The sequence below is a fragment of the Mobula hypostoma genome, chromosome 11 (genome assembly GCF_963921235.1).
Source record: "Mobula hypostoma chromosome 11, sMobHyp1.1, whole genome shotgun sequence".
Lineage (NCBI taxonomy): Eukaryota > Metazoa > Chordata > Chondrichthyes > Myliobatiformes > Myliobatidae > Mobula > Mobula hypostoma.
Window position 1 is genome coordinate 3,024,641 of NC_086107.1, and position 19,830 is coordinate 3,044,470.

The window sequence follows — 19,830 nt, forward strand, 5'->3', positions numbered from 1 at the left end:
TGTGTGGGGGAGGAGAATGTCTGCAAATATCCTCAGTGACGACTTCCAGTGATTTAGTAGTCTTACACTGTGGATACAAGCTGTTCAGTCCACCGATCTGCCACCAGAATTTTTTGAAGCATGGGTTCTCTATCGATAACTCCGTAAAGAAACATATCAAAGTTGCTGTCATCTACAAACCTCTAAGAGCCAATAGAATTCAAAAATCAGCTGAAGGGGTAGCCAATCAGGACTGAGGCAAGCAAAAGGGGACTGTATAAACTTGAGCACTCCCAGAGAGATACGCCAACTGCGCACTGAGGATGTCACTTCCATTGGTGATCAAACGTCTGCAAGATAATTACCAAGTTCAGCCAACACCACAATGTCAAACATTTAAGATTCCTTTTTATATCTTTGTCTCTCTATCTATCTCTCTCTCTTTGTCTCTCTATCTATCTCTATCTCTTCCTCTCACTCTCCCTCTCTCGCACCAAGACAACACTGGAGGACAGCGCCTTCAAGTGCAGTCGCTGCAGCCGAGACTGTCACTCCCGTGTGGGCCTCTACAGCCACAACAGACCCTGCTCTACCAACACAGACTGAAGCAAGACTTTCCAGGCGCAGATCCATGGTCTTGCAAGACTAACGGATGCCACCATATCTCCATCTCTCTCTCCCTCCATCTCTCCATCCCCTTCTGCCTCATTGAGCTGTGTCGGTCAGCAACCCCCGATTTAAACCTAGCCTAATCATGGGATAATTTACAATGACAGATTAAGCTTCGAACCGGAGCACCTTTGAGACTGTGGGAGGAAACCCACACATTCCGAGGGGAGAACATACAAACCCCTTACAGACATTGGCAGGAACTGGTACCTTAAAGCTTTGGGCTAACCGCTGTGTCACTGTGCTGCCCTCTCAGATAGGCACATGGGTGATAGAAAGATGGAGGGTTATGTGGGAGGGGAGGGTAAAAGGTCAGCACAATATTGTAGGCCAAGGGGCCTGCACTGTGTTGTATTTTTCTATGTTCTACGTTCTATGCTGTGAATCTGAAGTCTCTCTAACTGGCCGTTTTGTATGGATGCTTAGAGCTTGACTCAAAGGAAGAACCTCAGCTCATGCAGAAGTGGTTCAAGCTGGTGATGGAGAAGAACGTATTGGTTTGTTACGAAGCTGAACTCATGATATTGTGAGTATTCCATTTGCTGCTTTGGTGGAGGGCTGGGCATGCAGGACTTGTAGAGTCACAAGCCCTACAGCACAGAAACAGGCCCTTTGGCCCATCTAGTATGCTCAATCCCATGCCCCACACCCGGACTGTAGTCCTCCGTACCCCTCCCATCTATGTACCTATCCAAATTTCTCTTAAATATTGCAATCGAACCCACATCCACCTCTCCTGCTGGCAGCTCGTTCCACACTCCCACCACCATCTGAGTGAAGAAGTTCATCCTCATGTTCTCCTTAAATATCTCCCCTTTCACACTTAACTCATGACCCATAGTTCTAACCTCACCCATCCTCAGTGGAAGAAGCCTACTTGCATTTATCTTATCTGTCCTCAAAATTTTGTATACCTCTGTCAAATCTCCCCTCAAATGTCTTTACTCTAGGGAATAAAGTCTGAACCTATTCAATCTTTCCCTATAACTCAGGACCTCAAGTCCTGGCAACATCCTTGCACATTTTCTCTGCACTCTTTCAGTTGTATCAATGGGATGAGTCATTGACCAGAGGTCCAACTGGCCATTTAATTGATGCACCTTTGTAAGCGTCCTGTCCCAGTGGATTGATATGGCAACTGTTCTGCCAGTGATGGCGAGAAACTGCAGGGAGTTGTGGACACAGCTCAGCACACCACAGGAAACAGCCTCCCCTCCGTGGGCTCTGTCCACACTTCCCGCTGCCTCAGTAAAGCAGCCAGTGTAATCAAAGACCCCATTCATCGAGGGTATTCTCTCTTCTCCCCTCTCCCATCAGGCAGAAGATCCAAAAACCTGAAAGCACATTCCACCAGGCTCCAGGACGGATTCCATCCTGCTGTCAATATGATCGGATGGACTCCTGACCTCACAATCTACCTCATTATGGTCTTGCACCTTATTGTCTATTTGCACTGCTCTTCCTCTGTAGCTATAGCACTTTATTCTGCACTGTGTGAAAGATATATGGATGGCTATGTGAGAGGGAAGGGTTAGATTGATCTTGGAGTGAGTTACAATGTCGTCTCAACATTGTTGGCCAAAGGGCCTTCACTGTGCTATACTGTTCAATGTTCTGTTTGTCTTTTCCCTTGTATTTTCTCAACGCACTCTGGAATGAAATCATCTGCATGGGTGGCATGCAAGACACATTTTTCACTGTACCTCTGTACCTGTAACATCTGTTAAGCCTCTGAAGTTCTCAAGATCCTCTCACATAACCATGGAATATTTATCATGTTGGAACATTGGCATTAAATCTGCACAGAACAAGATCTGACAAACATGAACATTTTCCATGATCAAGAATCAAAAGACTCTGGATGCTGGAAATCTGAATTAAAAGATCACCTCCTCCCTCCTTCCCTTTCTCCCATGGTCCACTCTCCTCTCCTATCCAATCCCTCCTTCTCCAGTTCTTTGTTTTTTCCATCTATCACCTCCTAGCTTCTTACTTCATCCCCCCTCCCCCACCCATCCTCCTTCCTCCTCGCAAACACAAGGAATTCTGCAGATGCTGGAAATTCAAGCAACACACATCAAAGTTGCTGGTGAACGCAGCAGGTCAGGCAGCATCTCTAGGAAGAGGTACAGTCGACGTTTCAGGCCGGGACCCTTCATCAGGACTGTCAGGGTCCTGGCCTGAAACGTCGACTGTACCTCTTCCTAGAGATGCTGCCTGGCCTGCTGCGTTCACCAGCAACTTTGATGTGTGTTGCTCCTTCCTCTTCACCTAGTCTCATCTACCACCAGAGCAACCCACACAAAATGCTGGAGGGATTCAGCAAGTCAGGCAGCATCTATGGAAATGAATAAAGAGTTGACATTTCAGGCTGAGACCCTTCATCAGGGCTGGAAAGGAAGGGAGAAGATGCCAGAATAAAAAGGTGGGGGGTGGGTGGGGATGAGAAGTACAAGCCTGCAGGTGATAGTTGAAGTCAGGTGGGTGGAGAAGGGGGATGAAGGAAGAAGCTGGAAGGTGAGAGGTGGAAAAAGTAAAGGGCTGGAGAAGAAGGAATCTGATAGGAGAGGAGAGTGGACCATGGGAGAAAGGGAAGGTGGAAGAGCAACAAGGGGGTGTCATAAGCAGGTGAGGTGGAACCGGAGTGGGAAATTAAAGAAGAGGGACGGAGGAGGGGGAAAATTACTGGAACTTGGAGAAGTCAATATTCATGGCATCAGGTTAGAAGCTATCTAGATGGAATATGAGGTTTGCTCCTCATGGCAAAAGGGGAGGCCATGGACTGACATATTGATATGGTAATAGGGATTGGAATTGAAATGGTTGGCCACCAGGAAACCCTGCTTTTGGCAGACTGTGCGAGAGTGCTGGACAAAGTGATCCTCTAATCAACATTGGGTCTTACCAATGTAGAGGAGGCCAATTCGGGAGCACCAGATAAGTAGACAAGCCTAGAAGCTTCACATGTGAAGTGTTGCCTCAACTAGAAGGACTGTTTGGGGCCCTGAATAGAGGTGAATAGGCAGGTGTGGCATTTCTGTAATCTGCAGGGCTAATCTTCCCCCTCACCCGGTGTCACCTATTATCTACCTATGTGTACTCCTTCCCTTGCCCCCATCTTCTTATTCTGGCTTCTGCACCTTCCTTTTCCAGTCCTAATGAAGGGTCTCAGCCTGAAATGTCAACTGTTTATTCTCCTCCATAGAGGCTGCCTGACCTGCTGAGTTCCTCCAGCATTTTGTGTCTGTTGCTCTGGATTTCCAGCATCCGCAGAATCTCTTGTGCTTGTCAATAAACTTGAAAGAATGCAGAGAAAGTTTACAAAGCTGTTGCTTGGACTTGAAGACCTGAGTTATAGGAAAAGGTTGGATAGGTCAGGACTTTATTATCTAATTGGGGAGAAAGTTCAGAAATCAGAGGCACGAAGGGACTTGGGAGTCCTCGTGCAGGATTCCCTACAGGTTAACAAAGGTCAAGTCAGTGATAGGGAAGGCAAATACAATGTTAGCATTCATTTCGAGAGGACTAGAATATAAAAGCAATGATATAATTCTGAGGCTTTATAAGGCATAGGCGAGGCCTCAAGCCTATTGTGAGCAATTTCGGGCCCCTTATCTCAGAAGGGATGTGCTGGCATTGGAGAGAGTCTAAAGGAGGTCCACGAGAATGATCCTGGGAATGAAAGGGTTAACACATGAGGAGGATTTAATGTTCTGGGCCTGTACTCATTGGAGTTTAGAAGAATGAGAGGGGATCTGATTGAAACCTATCAATATCGATAGACAGAGTGGACATGGATAGGATGTTCCTTGGTAGGTGAGTCTAGGAACAGAGGGCACAGCCTCAGAATAGACAGACATCCATTTAGAATAGAGGTGAGAAGGAACTCCTTTAGTAAATCTGTGGAATTCATTTCCACAGGCAGCTGTGGAGGCCAAGTCATTGCTTATATTTAAAGCGGAGGTTGATGGGTTCAAGATTAGTCAGGGTATCTAAAGTTACAGGGAGAAGGCAGGAGAATGGGATTGAGAGGGATAATGTCAGCCATGATGGAATGACGGAGCAGACTCGATGGGCCAAATGGCCTAATTCTGTTCCTACATATTGTGGTCTCAACATAATTCTGAGTTCATTCGAGATGCATGGTATGGTGTTGATCTACAGGGGAAGGGGTTTCAATCGTCAGGGCAGATCCCAAACTGGCAGCGTTCCCACTTCTTTCTCGTTGTGCCTTCCCAGTGCCCAGGAGCTGGAGCTGGAAGACCATCAGAGCCGATTACAGCAGCTGCTTCACCGTCGGATGGAAGTGGAAGGTGAGCAAGGAATCAATCTGTCTGTCTGTATCTTGTTTTACGGCGGTTGGCATCCAGCTTAATGGTGCATTACCGCCACCCTCTGCTCCAGAATGTGCACTAGACATACATTCTAAATCCCTTCACCCAAACACACACACAAACACACACACACACACACACACACACACACACACACACACACACACAAACCTACACTTCACCCTCCCATCTTTGACCATCCTAGTATCCTATTCCTGTTTATTCGTCATATTCTATAAAAAACCCCTGTACCCCTTAAAAACGCTAAAAATACCCGGACTTGTGCTCTCTCACTCATGCCCAGCAACCCTTTTAATGTGAATTCCTGCATCCCCAACTCCCTTAACTTATTTCTCATCATCTCTCTCTGTATCCCATACTTCCTGCAACTCAGAACTACATGTTCTACTGACTCCTCTTCCTGACATTCCTCACACAATCCTGTCTGGTGTTTCCCTGTCATTTTCAATGTTTTGTTTAATGCACATTGCCCCAGCCTTAACCTAGTCCACACAGTTTCCTCTCTTCTGTTTCCATTACCTACCCTAGTAACTGCGACACTCTTGTATTTGATATAAATGCCTCCCTTTCCCCTCCCTGTCCCATCTTTCTTGCCACATTCGGTTGACTTTTTCCCAGATTACACACTTAACCTCTGCTTTACTGATACTAATGTGCACTTCCATATTTTCTTTCTTTAACGCCCTCTTTGCCAACTCATTCCCCTTCACCCCTACATGTACTGGAACCTATAGAAATTTTACCTGACCTCCCTGATTTGCAATTCTTGTAACTAACTGAAGGACTTCATAAAGTACATCTTGCCGACTGTTTGTGTGAAAAGACCTTAAACTTGCTAGAACTGAGGATGAATCTGAACATATCAATGCTTTGGCTTGTCTGGCTTTCTGCACCCATTGCAACGCAACCAACGCTGCCAGCATCTCCACTGTAAACACCCCTAACTTATTAGATGTTCTTCTGCTGATTCCAATTTCTTTTGCTGGTATTACCACCCCAAACCCTGTCACTCTGTTTCAGGTTCCCTCGCACCATCCGTATAAATGTGAGTATAATCACTATACTTTTCCATCACATGACAGTTAAATGCATTTACCAAATCTGTTTTGTATCTTTCTTTCCTTTTTACCTCTAACAAATGCCAGTCTATGTCAGGCCATACAAGCTTCCATGGAGCTACAACTGGATAAACTACTGAAGGACTTATTCTTAGAGCAAACACTCCACAATCTTTCGCGATATCATTCCCTACCCGACTAAAGGTATCCCTCTGAAACCTCCCATTTTCCCAGCACTCCTGCAACTCTCCTTTAGTAGGGTGAGAATCATTGTGCCCCTGCAAGTTAGCCCAGTAGTTTGCCATCAGTTGCATCCTTCTTAGTTCCAAAGGCATTATTCCCATTTCTACCTGTAGTGCTGACACTGGTGATGTTTTAAAAGCCCCACTGCACACTCTCAAGGCCTGAGCCTGAATCACATCCAGTTTCCTTATAAGAGACCTAGCTGCTGATCCATATACTATATTTCCATAATCCAATACAGATCTTACTAAAGCCACATACATTCTCTTCAAAGCTGAACAACTTGCTCCCCATTCCCTACCAGTCAAACATCTCATCACATTTATTACTTTTTTACATTTCTCCTCAACTTTCCTGATATGGTCTGCCCATGTTAATCGTGAATCAAATATAATTCCCAGAAATTTAAATGATGCAACCCTTTCTAATTCAACCCCATACATCCTTAACTTCTTCCCTACCTCAACCCTTTTCCTGGTAAAAAATACAGTTTGAGTTTTATCTACTGAAAATCTACATCCCCAATCATAACCCCACTCTACCACTTCATCAATTGCTTCTTGTAGTTTCCTGATTATATGGTCCATGTTCCTGCCTCTTTTCCACAATGCCCCATCATCCGCAAACAGTGACCTACCTATATCCACTGGTACCTTTGTGAAGACATCATTGATCATAATGATGAAAAGTAATGGGCTAATCACACTACCTTGAGGTGTGCCATTTTCCACTATGTACTGTTTTGATAATTCTGATCCAATCCGAACTTGAATTTTTCTACCAAACAAAAAAATCTTTAATCCAATTAAAAACTCTCCCACCAACCCCCATCTTGTGCAGTTTAATTAATAATCCTTCCTTCCACATCATATCATAGGCTTTTTCAATGTCAAAGAACACTGCCACTACTGACTCTCTATTTGCCTGGGCCTTCCTTATTTCAGTCTCTAACATAATCACTGAGTCCATGGAATTCCTTCCCTTTCTAAAACCACTCTGATAACTTGCCAGCATTCCCCTTTTCTCAAGCTCATACGATAACCTTTCTGTTATCATCCTTTCCATTATCTTACATATACTTGATGTTAATGCAATTGGTCTGTAGCTAGTGGGTTTTGACAGATCCTTGCCAGGCTTCCTTATTGGAATTACTACTGCTTCTTTCCATGCACTCGGTAATCTTCCCTCCTCCCACACTCTGTTATAAAAGTGCAGCAACTTCAAGAGCGCTCCTTCTCCTAGATTTTTTAGCATCACAGAGCATATCAGATCTTCCCCTGGGGAGGTTGGTCTCGATCTCTTTATTGCTCTCACCATTTCTGCTAATGTAAATGGATCATCAATTATATCATCTGTTCCTTCCCTCCTGCTTAACACACCTGGGTGTTGGCTCATTATTCTTTCCCTTCTTCTTCTCCCTACTTCAGACAAATTTTCTGAACTGTGTATCAGTACAAATGACTTGGCCATGACCTCAGCCTTATCCCTACTGGAGACTGCCGTTTCCTCCTCAGATATCATTACTGGATATTCCCATTCCCTTCTATCTCCTCCCATCCTCTTAATCATTCCCCATACCTCTCCCACAGGTATTGTTCTTCCTAACCTTGTCGCAAAAACTCCTCCAACTTGCCCTTTTAGCTTGACGTATAGTTCTTCTCACCACTGTCTGTGCTTTCTTATATTGAACCAAATGCTGCATATTATGGGTTCTTTTAACTAGCCTGAATGCTCTATTTCTGTTTTTTACAGCCTGACAACATTCCTCTGTCCACCATGGTACCAGTTTTCTATTCATCCCATTTTTACTCCTAGGTATAGATCCTTCTGCTGCCATGATAATTGCTGAAGTCACCTGACTGTTTAATTCATCTACATTTCCAGAAATATCAATCTTTGTCAACCCTTCTTCACTCAACTTCTGGAACTTACCCCAATCAGCTTTTTCAAACACCCACTTTGGGGTTCCGCCACCTGGTCTTACTTCAACTCTTTCACCCACTGAACACAAAACTGGGTAGCGATCACTGCCTACTGTTGAAGCAGTCCAAACTCCCGTTACTAACGCCAGCCAAGGTATTAGTCACTAACGTAATATCTAACACTGACTCAGTTCCTGTTGTTATATCTATCCTTGTGCCGCTACCATCATTCATACACACCAAATCCCTTTCTTCCATCAAATCTTCAATTACCTTTCCATTTGGATCTGTAATCTGATCCCTCCATATTGTGCTATGAGCATTGAAATCTGCACACCACACTACTTTATGTCTGTTTTGTCCTTGTATCTTTAATAGGCTGTCCAAATCCAACCTTTTACATGGATTGTAGTAGTTAATTATAACCACTCCCTCCCCTCTCGCCCACACTTCCACCACTATGTATTCCTGATCATCTCCTTTTTCCAGTACCCTATATGGTATACCTTGCTTGATTAACATAGCACAACCCCCTCCTCCCCCTAGATTTCTATCTTTCCTTATCATTGTATACCCATATACCACAAAGTCTAAAGTTGGTTTCAACCAAGTTTCCTGAATACACACTACATCCAGTTTTACAACCATTTCTTTAATAAAGTGCTTGAATTCCTGGCTATTGGCCAGTAAGCTCCTTGCATTCCATTGTAAAAGAATCACCATAATTAGTATTAACCAACACATGACACTTCCTGGCTTGACTGATTACTGAGGTTCTCCCTCACTTCCTCCCATGTCAGTCCTACTAACCCTAAATGGTTTACTGCTGCTTTTACCACCAGCTGAATTTTGTCACTTTTTGACTTTACCTCAGCCGTACTATTAATCACTCCTGCAACGAATGTTACTAGAGCCTTTTTGTCTACATAAATCCTGTCATTTGTTCTTTGTTGCATCTCTCGTATCCCTATTGCTCCCTGTTCATTAGGAGCATTATTCTGTTCTCTTGACATTCTTACAGCTTCTGCATAAGTGATCTTTCTTTTCACTCTTATTTCTTGAATTTTAGTCTCCCGTCTGACAACCTCACACCCACTATATGCCACATTATGAGCTCCTCCACAATTGCAGCATTTTGGTTGAACTCCTGTTCTGCACTTTCCATATTCATGATCACCCCCACATCTAGCACATCTCCTCTGCCTTTTACAGTTTTCAGCTATGTGTCCAAACCTTTGGCAATTATAGCACCTCAATGGCTTTGACACATACACTCTTACTGGGTAACTCACGAAACCCAGGAACACCTTCCTTGGCACTCTTTCTTCTTCAAATTCAATCAATACTGATTCACTTTCCTTTTTCACTCCCTCCTTTGTTGTTTTCAGTCTTTGAACATTCATTACTTTTCCTCCTTTGATATTCCTCTTTATCTTCTCCATATTTATACTCATTGGTATCCCCGTGATCACTCCTTTACAACCACTGTTTTGTGCTCCCGCCTTCCCAGTGTATTCCACCTTGCATTTTCCTATCTCTTTTAGCTTGAGTGCTTTCTCAAGTTGTTCCTCATTCGCACATCTTACCAATAAGTTGCCATCATTAGGGACTTTTGCAAATACTATTTCCCCTATCTTATTTGTCAGAGTTGTTGTTAGCACAAACGGGTTAATTTTCTTCATATGTCCCTGAGCCTTCTCATTAAACCTAATTATGACAACACCTCCTCTCTGAGCTTGTTCATCTTCCTCACTTTCAGAGGTTTCTCCACTATCATTTCTTATTCTTTTATTCCCTTTGTCTTGGTTTTTATTCATCCAACCCCTCACTACCTCCTCATTCCCTTTATTTCTCCCTTCACAATAATCCACCTCTCCCCAGCTGCCTACCTCTGGTCCCAAGTCTCTATCCCTCTCCTTCTCCACTTTCTTTCCCTCAACCCCACCTCTTATCTTGTCCGCCATTACCGGACCCACACGACCCCCTCCCAGCAATTTCCGTTCCTTCCCCACTCTCTTTCCCTCAACAGGTTCCAAACCACATTCACGCATCAAGCAAAACACAGCCAGCTTCCAGTCGAGCCAACTCAGCAGTCGCTCGTCGCTCCTCCGAGCAAGGAATCTCATGGCAGTTCTTAATTAAATCACCGCTGTAATTATCAGCAACGAGCTGTTGGCTTTTCCTGCCAGCATTTAATTAAATAATTGGCTGTTAGCCACCTGTGTACTCTCCAGAGATAATCGGGCACCAGGTAAGACCGTACAATCAGGTGATGGTAGTTGACTCACTGTTGCCCTGAGCACTCCCCTTCCCCCTCCCCACATCCAGTGTACTCTGTGTAGACCATACACCACAGGCACCTCCCAAAATCACTCACCTCTCCCACCAAAGAGGAATAAGGGAAGCAGGTTCCGAGCAAAACCTCCTCTCCCAGTCGCACACCTGCCTGACTTCATCTATCTATCTTGTTGCAATATTACAGGCTGCCAGGGATGATGTTGTGGCCATCACTGAATCGTGGCTGAAGGATGGTTGTAGCTGGAATCTGAATGTCCAAGGTTACACGTTTTATCGGAGGGATAGGAACATAGGCAGAGGGGGCGGTGTGGCTCTACTGGTGAAAAATGGCATCAAATCATCAGAAGGATGTGACATAGGATTGGAAGATGTTGAAACCTTGTGGGTTGAGTTAAGAAACTGCAAGGGTAAAAGGACTTTGATGGCATCTATATATAGGCCTCCCAACAGTGGCTGGGAGGTGGACCACAGATTACAGCAGGAAATAGAAAAGGCGAGTCAAAAGAGCAATGTTATGGTAGTCATGGGAGATTTTAATGTAGAGGTTGATTGCGAAAATCAGGTTGGTAATGGATCACAAGAGAATGAGTCTGTTGAATGACTAAGATAGCTTTTTAGAGCAGTTTGTCTTTGAGCCTACTAGGGGATCAGCTATACTGGATTGGGTGCTATGTAAAGAACCAGAGGCAATTAAGGAACTTAAGGTAAAAGAACCCATAGGAACCAGTGATCACAATATGATTAAGTTTAACTTGAGAGGGAGAAAGTAAAGTCTGACGTAGCAGTATTTCAGTGGAGTAAGGGAAATTACAGTGGTATAAGAGAGGAGTTGGCCAAAGTAAATTGGAAGTGGCTGCTGGCAGGGATGTCAGCAAAGCAACAATGGTGTGTGTTTCTGGGAAAAATGAGGAAGGTACAGGACACATGTATGCAAAAAAAATGAAGAAATACTCAAAGGGTAAAATAGTACAACCATGGCTGACATGGGAAGTCAAAGCCATTGTAAGAGCAAAAGAAAGGGCATACAGCAAAGCAAAAATTAATGGGAAGATAGAGGCTTGAAAAGTTTTTTAAAACCTGCAGAGAGCAACTAAAAAAATCATTAGAAGGGAAAAGATGAAATATGAAAGCAAGCTAGCAAATAACATCAAAGTGGATAGTAAAAGTTTTTCAACTATGTTAAAAGTAAAAGAGAAATGAGAGTGGACATAGGACCGCTAGAAAGTGAGGCAGGAGAAATTATAACGGGGGACAAGGAGATGGCTGATGAACTACATGAGTATTTTGCATCAGTCATCACTGTGGAAGACACTAACAATATGCCTAATGTTGTAGTGTGTGAAGGAAGAGAAGTGGGTGCAGTTACTATTACAAAAGAGAAGGTGCTCAAAAAGCTAAAGACCTAAAGGTACATAAGTCACCTGGACCAGATGAGCGGCACCCTAGGGTTCTGAAAGAGAACCCTAGGGTGCAGATCACATTAGAGATTGTGGTGGCATTAGAAGCTATCTTTCAAAAATCATTGGACTCCGGCATGGTGCCAGAGGACTGGAAAATTGCAAATGTCACTCCACTCTTTAAGAAAGGGGGAAGTCAGCAGAAAGGAAACTATAGACCAGTTAGCCTGACCTCAGTGGCTGGGAAGATGTTAGAGTCAATTGTTAAGGATGAAGTAATGGAGTACTTGGTGACACAGGACAAGATAGGACAAAGCCAGTGTGGTTTCCTTCAGGGAAAATCCTGCCTGACGACCTGTTGAAATTCTTTGAGAAGATTACAAGTAGGATAGATAAAGAGGATGCAGTGGATGTTGTATATCTGGACTTTCAGAAGGGCTTTGTCAAGGTGCCACACATGAGGCTGCTTACCAAGTTAAGAGCCCATGGTATTACAGGAAAGTTACTAGCATGGTTAGAGCATTAGCCAATTGGTAGGAGGCAGCGAGTGGGGGTAAAAGGATCTTTTTCTGGTTGGCTGCCAGTGAGTAGTGGTGTTCCGCAGGGGTCGGTGCTGGGACCACTTCTTTTTATGCTGTATTTTTTTTGTGTGCCATACTCTGCCAGAGCCTTGGCGACCACTTTTTCAAGTGGTTGTCTTGGAGGAAAGATTCTGTGAGTGATCCCCCACGTCCTTCTCACAGCGAAGTTTCATTTTTTTACAAGGCCGAGTTGTGAGCTCGACACTCAACCCAGCACGGATGGAAAGTGTGCCCGGGAGCGGCCCGACTGGATTCGAACTCGGGAACCTTCACTCCGGAGTCGAATCTGATGTCACTGCGCCACCAGCCGGCTGTATATGAATGATTTAAATGATGGAATAGATGGCTTTGTTACCAAGTTTGCAGATGATATGAAGATTGGTGGAGGGGCAGGTAGTGTTGAGGAAACAGGTAGGATGCAGAAGGACTTAGATAGATTCAGAGAGTGGGCAAGAAAGTGGCAAATGAAATACAATGTTGGAAAATGCATGGTAATACACTTTGGTAGTAGAAATGAATGTGCTAAAAGGGGAGAAAATCCAAAAATCTGAGATGCAGAGGGACTTGGGAGTCCTTGTGCAGAACACTCCAAAGGCTAACATGCAGGTTGAGTTGGTGGTGAGGAAGGCAAATGCCAGGTTAGCATTCATTTCAAGAGGTCAAGAATACAAGAGCAAGGATGTGATGCTGAGGCTTTATAAGGCACTGGTGAGGCCTCACCTTCAGTATTGTGAACAATTCTGGGTGCCTCATCTTAGAAAAGATGTGCTGGCATTGGAGAGGGTCCAGAGGAGGTTCACACGGATGATTCCAGGAATGAAAGGGTTATCATATGAGGAACGTTTGATGGCTCTGGATCTGTACTCGCTGGAATTCAGAAGGATGAGGAGGGATCTCACTGAAACCTTTCGAATGTTGAAAGGCCTAGACAGAGTAGATGTGGAAAGGATGTTTCCCATGGTGGGACAGTCTAGGACAAGAGGGCACAGCCTCAGGATAGAGGAGTGCCCTTTCAAAACAGAGATGCAGAGAAATTTCTTTAGCCAAAGGGTGGTGAATTTGCGGTATTTGTTGCCACATGCATCTGTGGAGGCCAGGTCGTTGGGTGTATTTGAGGCAGAGATTCATAGCTTCTTGATTGGACACGGCATCAAACGTTATGGGGAGAAGGCCGGGAACTGGGGTTGAGGAGGAGAGAAAAAAGGGATCAGCTATAATTGAATGGTGGAGCAGACTTGATGGGCCAGATGGCCTACTTCTGCTCCAATGACTTTATTGTCTCATGGTCTTATGGTTTTATCAGTGTAACAGAGCCGGTACATTTGTATCAGTGTGGATCAGAATGTAACAGATATTGTACATTTGTATCAGTGTGAATCAGAGTGTAACAGATCCTGTACATTTGTATCAGTGTGGACCAGAGTGAAACCGATAATGTACATTTGTATCAGTGTGGACCAGAGTGAAACCGATATTGTACATTTGTATCAGTGTGGATCAGAATGTAACAGATCCCATGTGTTTGTGACCTCCAGTTATCATGTTACCAACTGACCAAGAATCTGAACTTCTCACAGACACAGAAACTGTGGTACCATCAGTCCATGAGACACAGGAGCAGAATTAGGCCTTTCGGCCGTTTGGGTTTTCTCCTATGCCCTGTGATACGATGAACCCAGCAGTGTTCCTGGGTCTTCTGGTTATGTCCATCAGAGCTTCGGAGAGTGGGAACATAACCTACTCCTCGGTCTATCCTAGGTCCACCACACCAAACCAGTATGACAGGAGTATTGAAGTTATTGTCTGCATTCTTTCCTGGTCTGAGAAGTTTATTCACCCTGTTATCATTTCCCCAAACAGAGCACCAGAAAACAGAGGAAGAAATGGTCGAGGAAGAGCAGATGAGAAGTGAAATATTGGAGGTGATGGAACAGAGAGACAAGTTAGTGGCACTGCTGCGAGAGCAACAGCAGCAGGAGGAGGAGGAGAACCAGGATTTGGAGAGCTGGATGTTAGCCAAAGGTTACAGGTTCAACTGGTCCTGAGTCAGAGCCGTCCCGACTGAGGGTTCGTGGACAGATCGCACCCGCCTGGGGCTTCCAGCAGCACCAGCATGTTGATAAGGGGTGTCTGAAAATTCGTTCATATTCATTCCTCGTTCTTTCCTGGACCAGCAGTAAGGGGTACCCGTAAACAAAGCAGGCTATGCTGCACATTTAAGAGTTTGTAAAGATGAGATTTATCTGTCACATGTGCATTGAAACATCAAAACAAATCAGGGAGGAATACACTGGAGCAATCTTTAAAATAAAGATCATCTTTATTTGTCACAAGTACATCAAAACATCCAGTGACGTGTGTTGTTTCTGTCAAATCCAATCAGGGAGGATTGCTGGGGGCAGCCCACAACTGTCACCACACTTCCGGTGCCATCATAGTATGCCCACAACTTACTAACACTAACCCGTACATCTTTGGACTGTGGGAGGAAACCAGAGCACCCAGAGGAAACCCACACAGTCGCAGGGAGCACATACAAACTCCGTACAGACAGTCATGGGGAGTACATATTTCCCTCCTCTCCCTCTCCCTTCTCCTCCCTCTCTTCCACCCCTCTCTTCAGTTCTTGAGTTGTGACACAAGCTTAAGGGAGAATTTCCACTTGCATGAAGAAACCGTCCCTTTTTGTATCTTGCATGACCTTTTATTCTGATTATGTTTCCAGACAAACATGTTCTTCCCAATTATCTACTCTCAAAGCTGCTGCTTTGACCAAATTCTCAAAACATGGCTGTGCACTGGTACTTTCTCAAAACATTCCCACGTCCCAGACTAACACCATTTTGTCTTACACATTTTAGAATGTGCAGTACTGTGCACATATATATAGCTAGGGTGCCTGAGACTTTTGCCCAGGACTGTATTTGTCGATGTAGAGCAGAGAGTGAGTTTGTAAATCAGGCAGGAGCAAAGGATGTCGGGAATGGTGAGGGTGGAGTGCCGTGGGAGGGGTGTGGGACAGGTGGCAGAGAAGGAGTGATAGGGGTGGGGTGGTGCAGGTGCAGACACCCCCAACCCGGAGACACAAGTCAAGGTCGTTTGATTCCAAACAATGGGTTTATTGATCATTACAGAATGTCTCTCTGGTGCTTCCTGCTCCCTCCCCTCTCCCTTCCCCTTTTCCCAACCATGATTGCCCTCTCCCTGCCCCCTTCCCACTCTCAGTCATGATGCACCATCAATAACTTCAAAAGACTGGAAGTAGAGTAAATACTGAAAGGCTTTTATTAGCAGTAAAATGTGACCTCCAGCATGCTGAGTGTCTGCCCCTGGACTGACAGGAGGAGCCATGGCCCAATCACCTTTATTCAGGGGCCTGTGGGAGGAGCCACAGGGGCAGTCAGCAGAGGGGCCTGTCCAGACAGGTAACCCAGTTACAACATATATATATATGGTTTACCACAAGTCAGTTCATAATACATACCCATATCAGAATCAGGTTTATCATCACTCACATATCTCATAAAATTTGTTTTTTTTGTGGCAGCAGTATGGTGCAATACATAAAATTACTTCAGTACTGTGCAAAGGTCTTGGGCTCCCGAGTGATATATATGTTCCTAAGACTTTGCACAGTAATGTACCAAGGAGAATCAAATTTAACTCTTTCCTTACAAGTGGGGGGGGGGGTGTCATTTAGAACACAGAACAGTACAGCACAGTAAAGACCCTTTGGCCCACAACATTTTGTAGACTTTTAACATGCTTTAAGAGCAGTCTTACCCTGAGCCTGATGAAAGGCCTCAGCCTGAAATGTTGACTGTGTATTCCTTCCCACAGCCTGACCTCCTAAGTTCCTCCAGCCTGTTATGTGTGTCAATTGAACCCTACCCTTCCACAGGAGGAGCTGCTTTTCCCAGAGGGTGGTGAATCTGTGGAATTCTCTGCCCAATGAAGCAGTGGAGGCTATCTCGGTAAATATATCTAAGACAATGTTGGATAGGTTTCCGCGTAGCAGGGGAATTAAGGGTTATGGGGAAAAGGCAGGTAGGTAGAGATGAGTCCATGGCCAGATCAGCCAAGATCTTATTGAATGGCTGAGCAGGCTCGACTGGTCGGGTGGCCGACTCCTGCTCCTATTTCTTATGTTCTCATGGTCCCAACACAGACCCCTGTGGAACACCAGTAGTCACCAGCAGCCAGCCAGAAAAGGCCCCCTTTATTCCCACTCTTTGCCTGCAGCCAATCAGCCACTGCTTTATCCATGCTAGAATCTTTCTTGTAATACCATGGGCTCATAGCTTGTTAAGCAGCCTCATGTGTGGCAGCTTGTGGAAGATCTTCTGAAAATCCAAATACACAACCTCAAACAATTCTCCTTTGTCTAGCCTGCTTATTATTTCTTCAAACAATTCCATCAGATTTATCAGGCAAGGTTTTCCTTTGAGGAAACCATACTGACTATGGCCTATTTTATCATGTGCCTCCAAGTACCCTGAGACCTCATCCTTAATAACCGACTCCAAGATTTTCCCAACCACTGAGGTCAGATTAATTGGTCTATAGTTTCCTCTCTTCTGCCTCTCTCCATTCTTGAAGAGTGGAGTGACCCTTGCAATGTTTCAGTCTTCCAGAACCATTCCAGAATCTAGTGATTGTTGAAAAATAATTTCTAATGCCTCCACAATCTCTTCAGCCACCTCTTTCAGAACGCTGGAGTGCACCATCTGGTCCAGGTGACATCTCTACCGTCAGACCTTTCAGTTCCCAAGATCCTTCTCTCTAGTTATGGTAACTTCACACACTTCATGCCCCCAACCCCTGGATCTTCCACCACAATGCTAGTGTCTTCCACAGTGAAGACTGATGTAAAATACTTATTCATTCTTCCGCATTTCACCTTCCCCCATTACTACCTTTCCAGCATCATTTTCCAGAAGTCTGATATCCACACTCACCTCTCTTTTACACTTCATGTATCTGAAGAACTTTTGGTATCCTCTTTAATATTATTGGCTAGCTTACTTTCGTATTCCATTTTTACCTTCTTAATGGTTTTTTTTTTGTTGCCTTCTGGTGGTTTTTAAAAGCTTCCCAATCCTCTAACTTCCATTAATTTTTGCTCTATTATATGCCCACTCTTTGGTTTTTATGTTGGTTTTAACTTCTCTTGTTAGCCATGGCTGTCTCATCTTTTCCTTTAGAATACTTCTTCCTCTTTGGGATGTATATATCCTGTGCTTTCTGAATTCTTTCCAGAAACTCCAGCCATTGCTGCTCTGCCATAATTCCTGCCAGTGTTCTTTTCTAATCAATTCTGGCCAACTCCTCTCTCATGCCTCTGTAATTCCCTTTACTCCACCGTAATATTGTCACGTTTGTCTTTAGCTTCTCCTTCTCAGATTTCAGGGTGAATTTGATCATATTAGAAATTCCTCCTCCTGCATATCAAAATCCCCAGGACTATTGTAACATTGTCCTTTTGGCATACATTTTCTATCTCCCTTTGTAATTTGTAGACCATATCCTTACTACTGTCTCGGGGTCTGTATACAACTCTTATCAGGGTCTTTTTACCCTTGCTCCCAAAGCCTTCCTGATGAGTGGGTACAGAAGCAAGGCAGCGGAGATTTGAGTTCAGAGATTTTCTTCTTCAAGATGAGCTGCCAACCGCAGCTGATGAGTCCCATCTGCCTGAAGTGACTGGTTTTAAGGAGCCAGTAATCCACCTTTGCCCCTTCTCCAGTCAGTAGAAACAGTTCTGCCGGGTTTAGTAGCTAAGCCACATGTGATTAGTGTGTGGTAATCTGTAATGAATAAGGCTTCTGCGATTACGAGAAGGGAAAACAAGTTCCACTAAAGGAGGGATGTGATGAATCTTTTGATGAGCTGAGTTCTGAGAATTCATTGAAGCTGCTGTCAGGTGAGTCCGAATCTGAATCAGATTTATTATCACAGACTTAAATGTTGTGAAATGTGTTGTTTTATGGCAGCAGTACAGTGCAATACATAAAATTACTCTAACTTGCAAAAATAAATAAATAATACAAAATTTGGAGTTCATGATCTGTGGATCATTCAGAGAATTGATGGTGGAGGACAGGCTGCTGAATTTTGCCACATTTAATTTGGTAAATTGGTTTATTATTGTCAGATACACTGAAAAAACAAATTTTAGATAGGGCAGGCTTTTTCCGCTGAGATTGGTTAAGAATAGAACTAGAGGTCATAGGTTAAGGGTGAGAGGTGAAATGTTTAAGGGAACCTGAGGGGGAACTTTTTCATCCAGAGGATGAAAAAGCTGGCAGCACAAGTGGTGGATGTGAGGTCGATTTCACATTTAAGCAAAGTTTGGATAAGTACATGGATGGGAGGGGTATGCTGGACTGTATTCCGGGTGAAGGGTGATGGGATCAGGTAGAATAACAAAGGATGCTGTAGTACTGTAATGCTCTATGACTGTCTGTGAACATAATAAAGTAATTGATTCACTTATTTCCGGCGAAATTCTGATCATCTTTAACCTGAATATTTGGAAATTCTGATGTATAGGCATCCAAGTGGCTCCAGTATCCTCTTTACCTCACCAGGGTTCTACTTGCTGAACTCCCTTTACTGCATCTGGTTCCTTCCCCCCCCCCCCATTCCTTTGATATCTACCAGGACCTTCCCCCCCACTCCTTTAATATCTACCAGGACCTTCCCCCCCATTCCTTTGATATGTACCAGGACTTTGTTTTCAATTACAAGAAAGGTGCCAGACAGGGCCAGTAACATCATGACATTTGTTGTTTTACAGCAGCAGTACATTGCAATACATAGTAATTTTTAAAAAAACTATAAATCAGCTCAAAGTTCAAAGTAAGTTTATTATCAAAGTACATATGTCACCATATACAACCCCGAGATTGATTTTCTTGTGGGCATACTCAATAAATCCAGGATCCACAAGAGAATTCATGAAAGACCATCCCAACAGAGCAAATAACCTGTGTGCAAAAGATGACAAACTGCAAGTAGAAAAAGAAAGAAATAATATATAAATAAGCAATAAGTATTGAGAACTTGTGGAAAAGAGTCTTCCTCTATTCCCCACAATGGCCTCTTACCTCTTCTCCTCACCTGCCTACCACCTCTCCCTGGGTCCTCTCCTCTTTCCCTTTCTCTCATGGTCCATTCTCCTCTCCTATCAGATTCCTTCCTCTCCAGCCCTTTTACCTTTCCCACCCACCTGGCCTCACCTATCACCTTCCAGCTAGCCTCCTTCCTCACCCTCACCTTTTTATCTTGGCATTTTCACCCTTCCTTTCCAGTACTGAGAAGGCCTT

At 44.2% G+C, this 19,830-nt stretch overlaps 1 protein-coding gene across 2 annotated transcripts in view; it reads left to right on the forward strand.

Annotated features, from left to right (window-relative positions):
• LOC134353555 (F-actin-monooxygenase MICAL2-like) overlaps positions 1-19,086 on the forward strand; it is a 277,154-nt gene extending 258,068 nt beyond the window's left edge. Inside the window, exons 37-39 of one of the 2 annotated variants that reach the window (XM_063061580.1) lie at positions 1,075-1,174; positions 4,888-4,961; positions 14,363-19,086. In XM_063061580.1, the coding sequence (XP_062917650.1) occupies positions 1,075-1,174; positions 4,888-4,961; positions 14,363-14,547 (359 nt within the window). In that variant the 3' untranslated portion in view covers positions 14,548-19,086. The remainder of the gene's footprint in view (positions 1-1,074; positions 1,175-4,887; positions 4,962-14,362) is intronic. The other variant, XM_063061581.1, reaches the window with a different exon arrangement.
• The last annotated feature ends 744 nt before the right edge of the window (positions 19,087-19,830 follow it).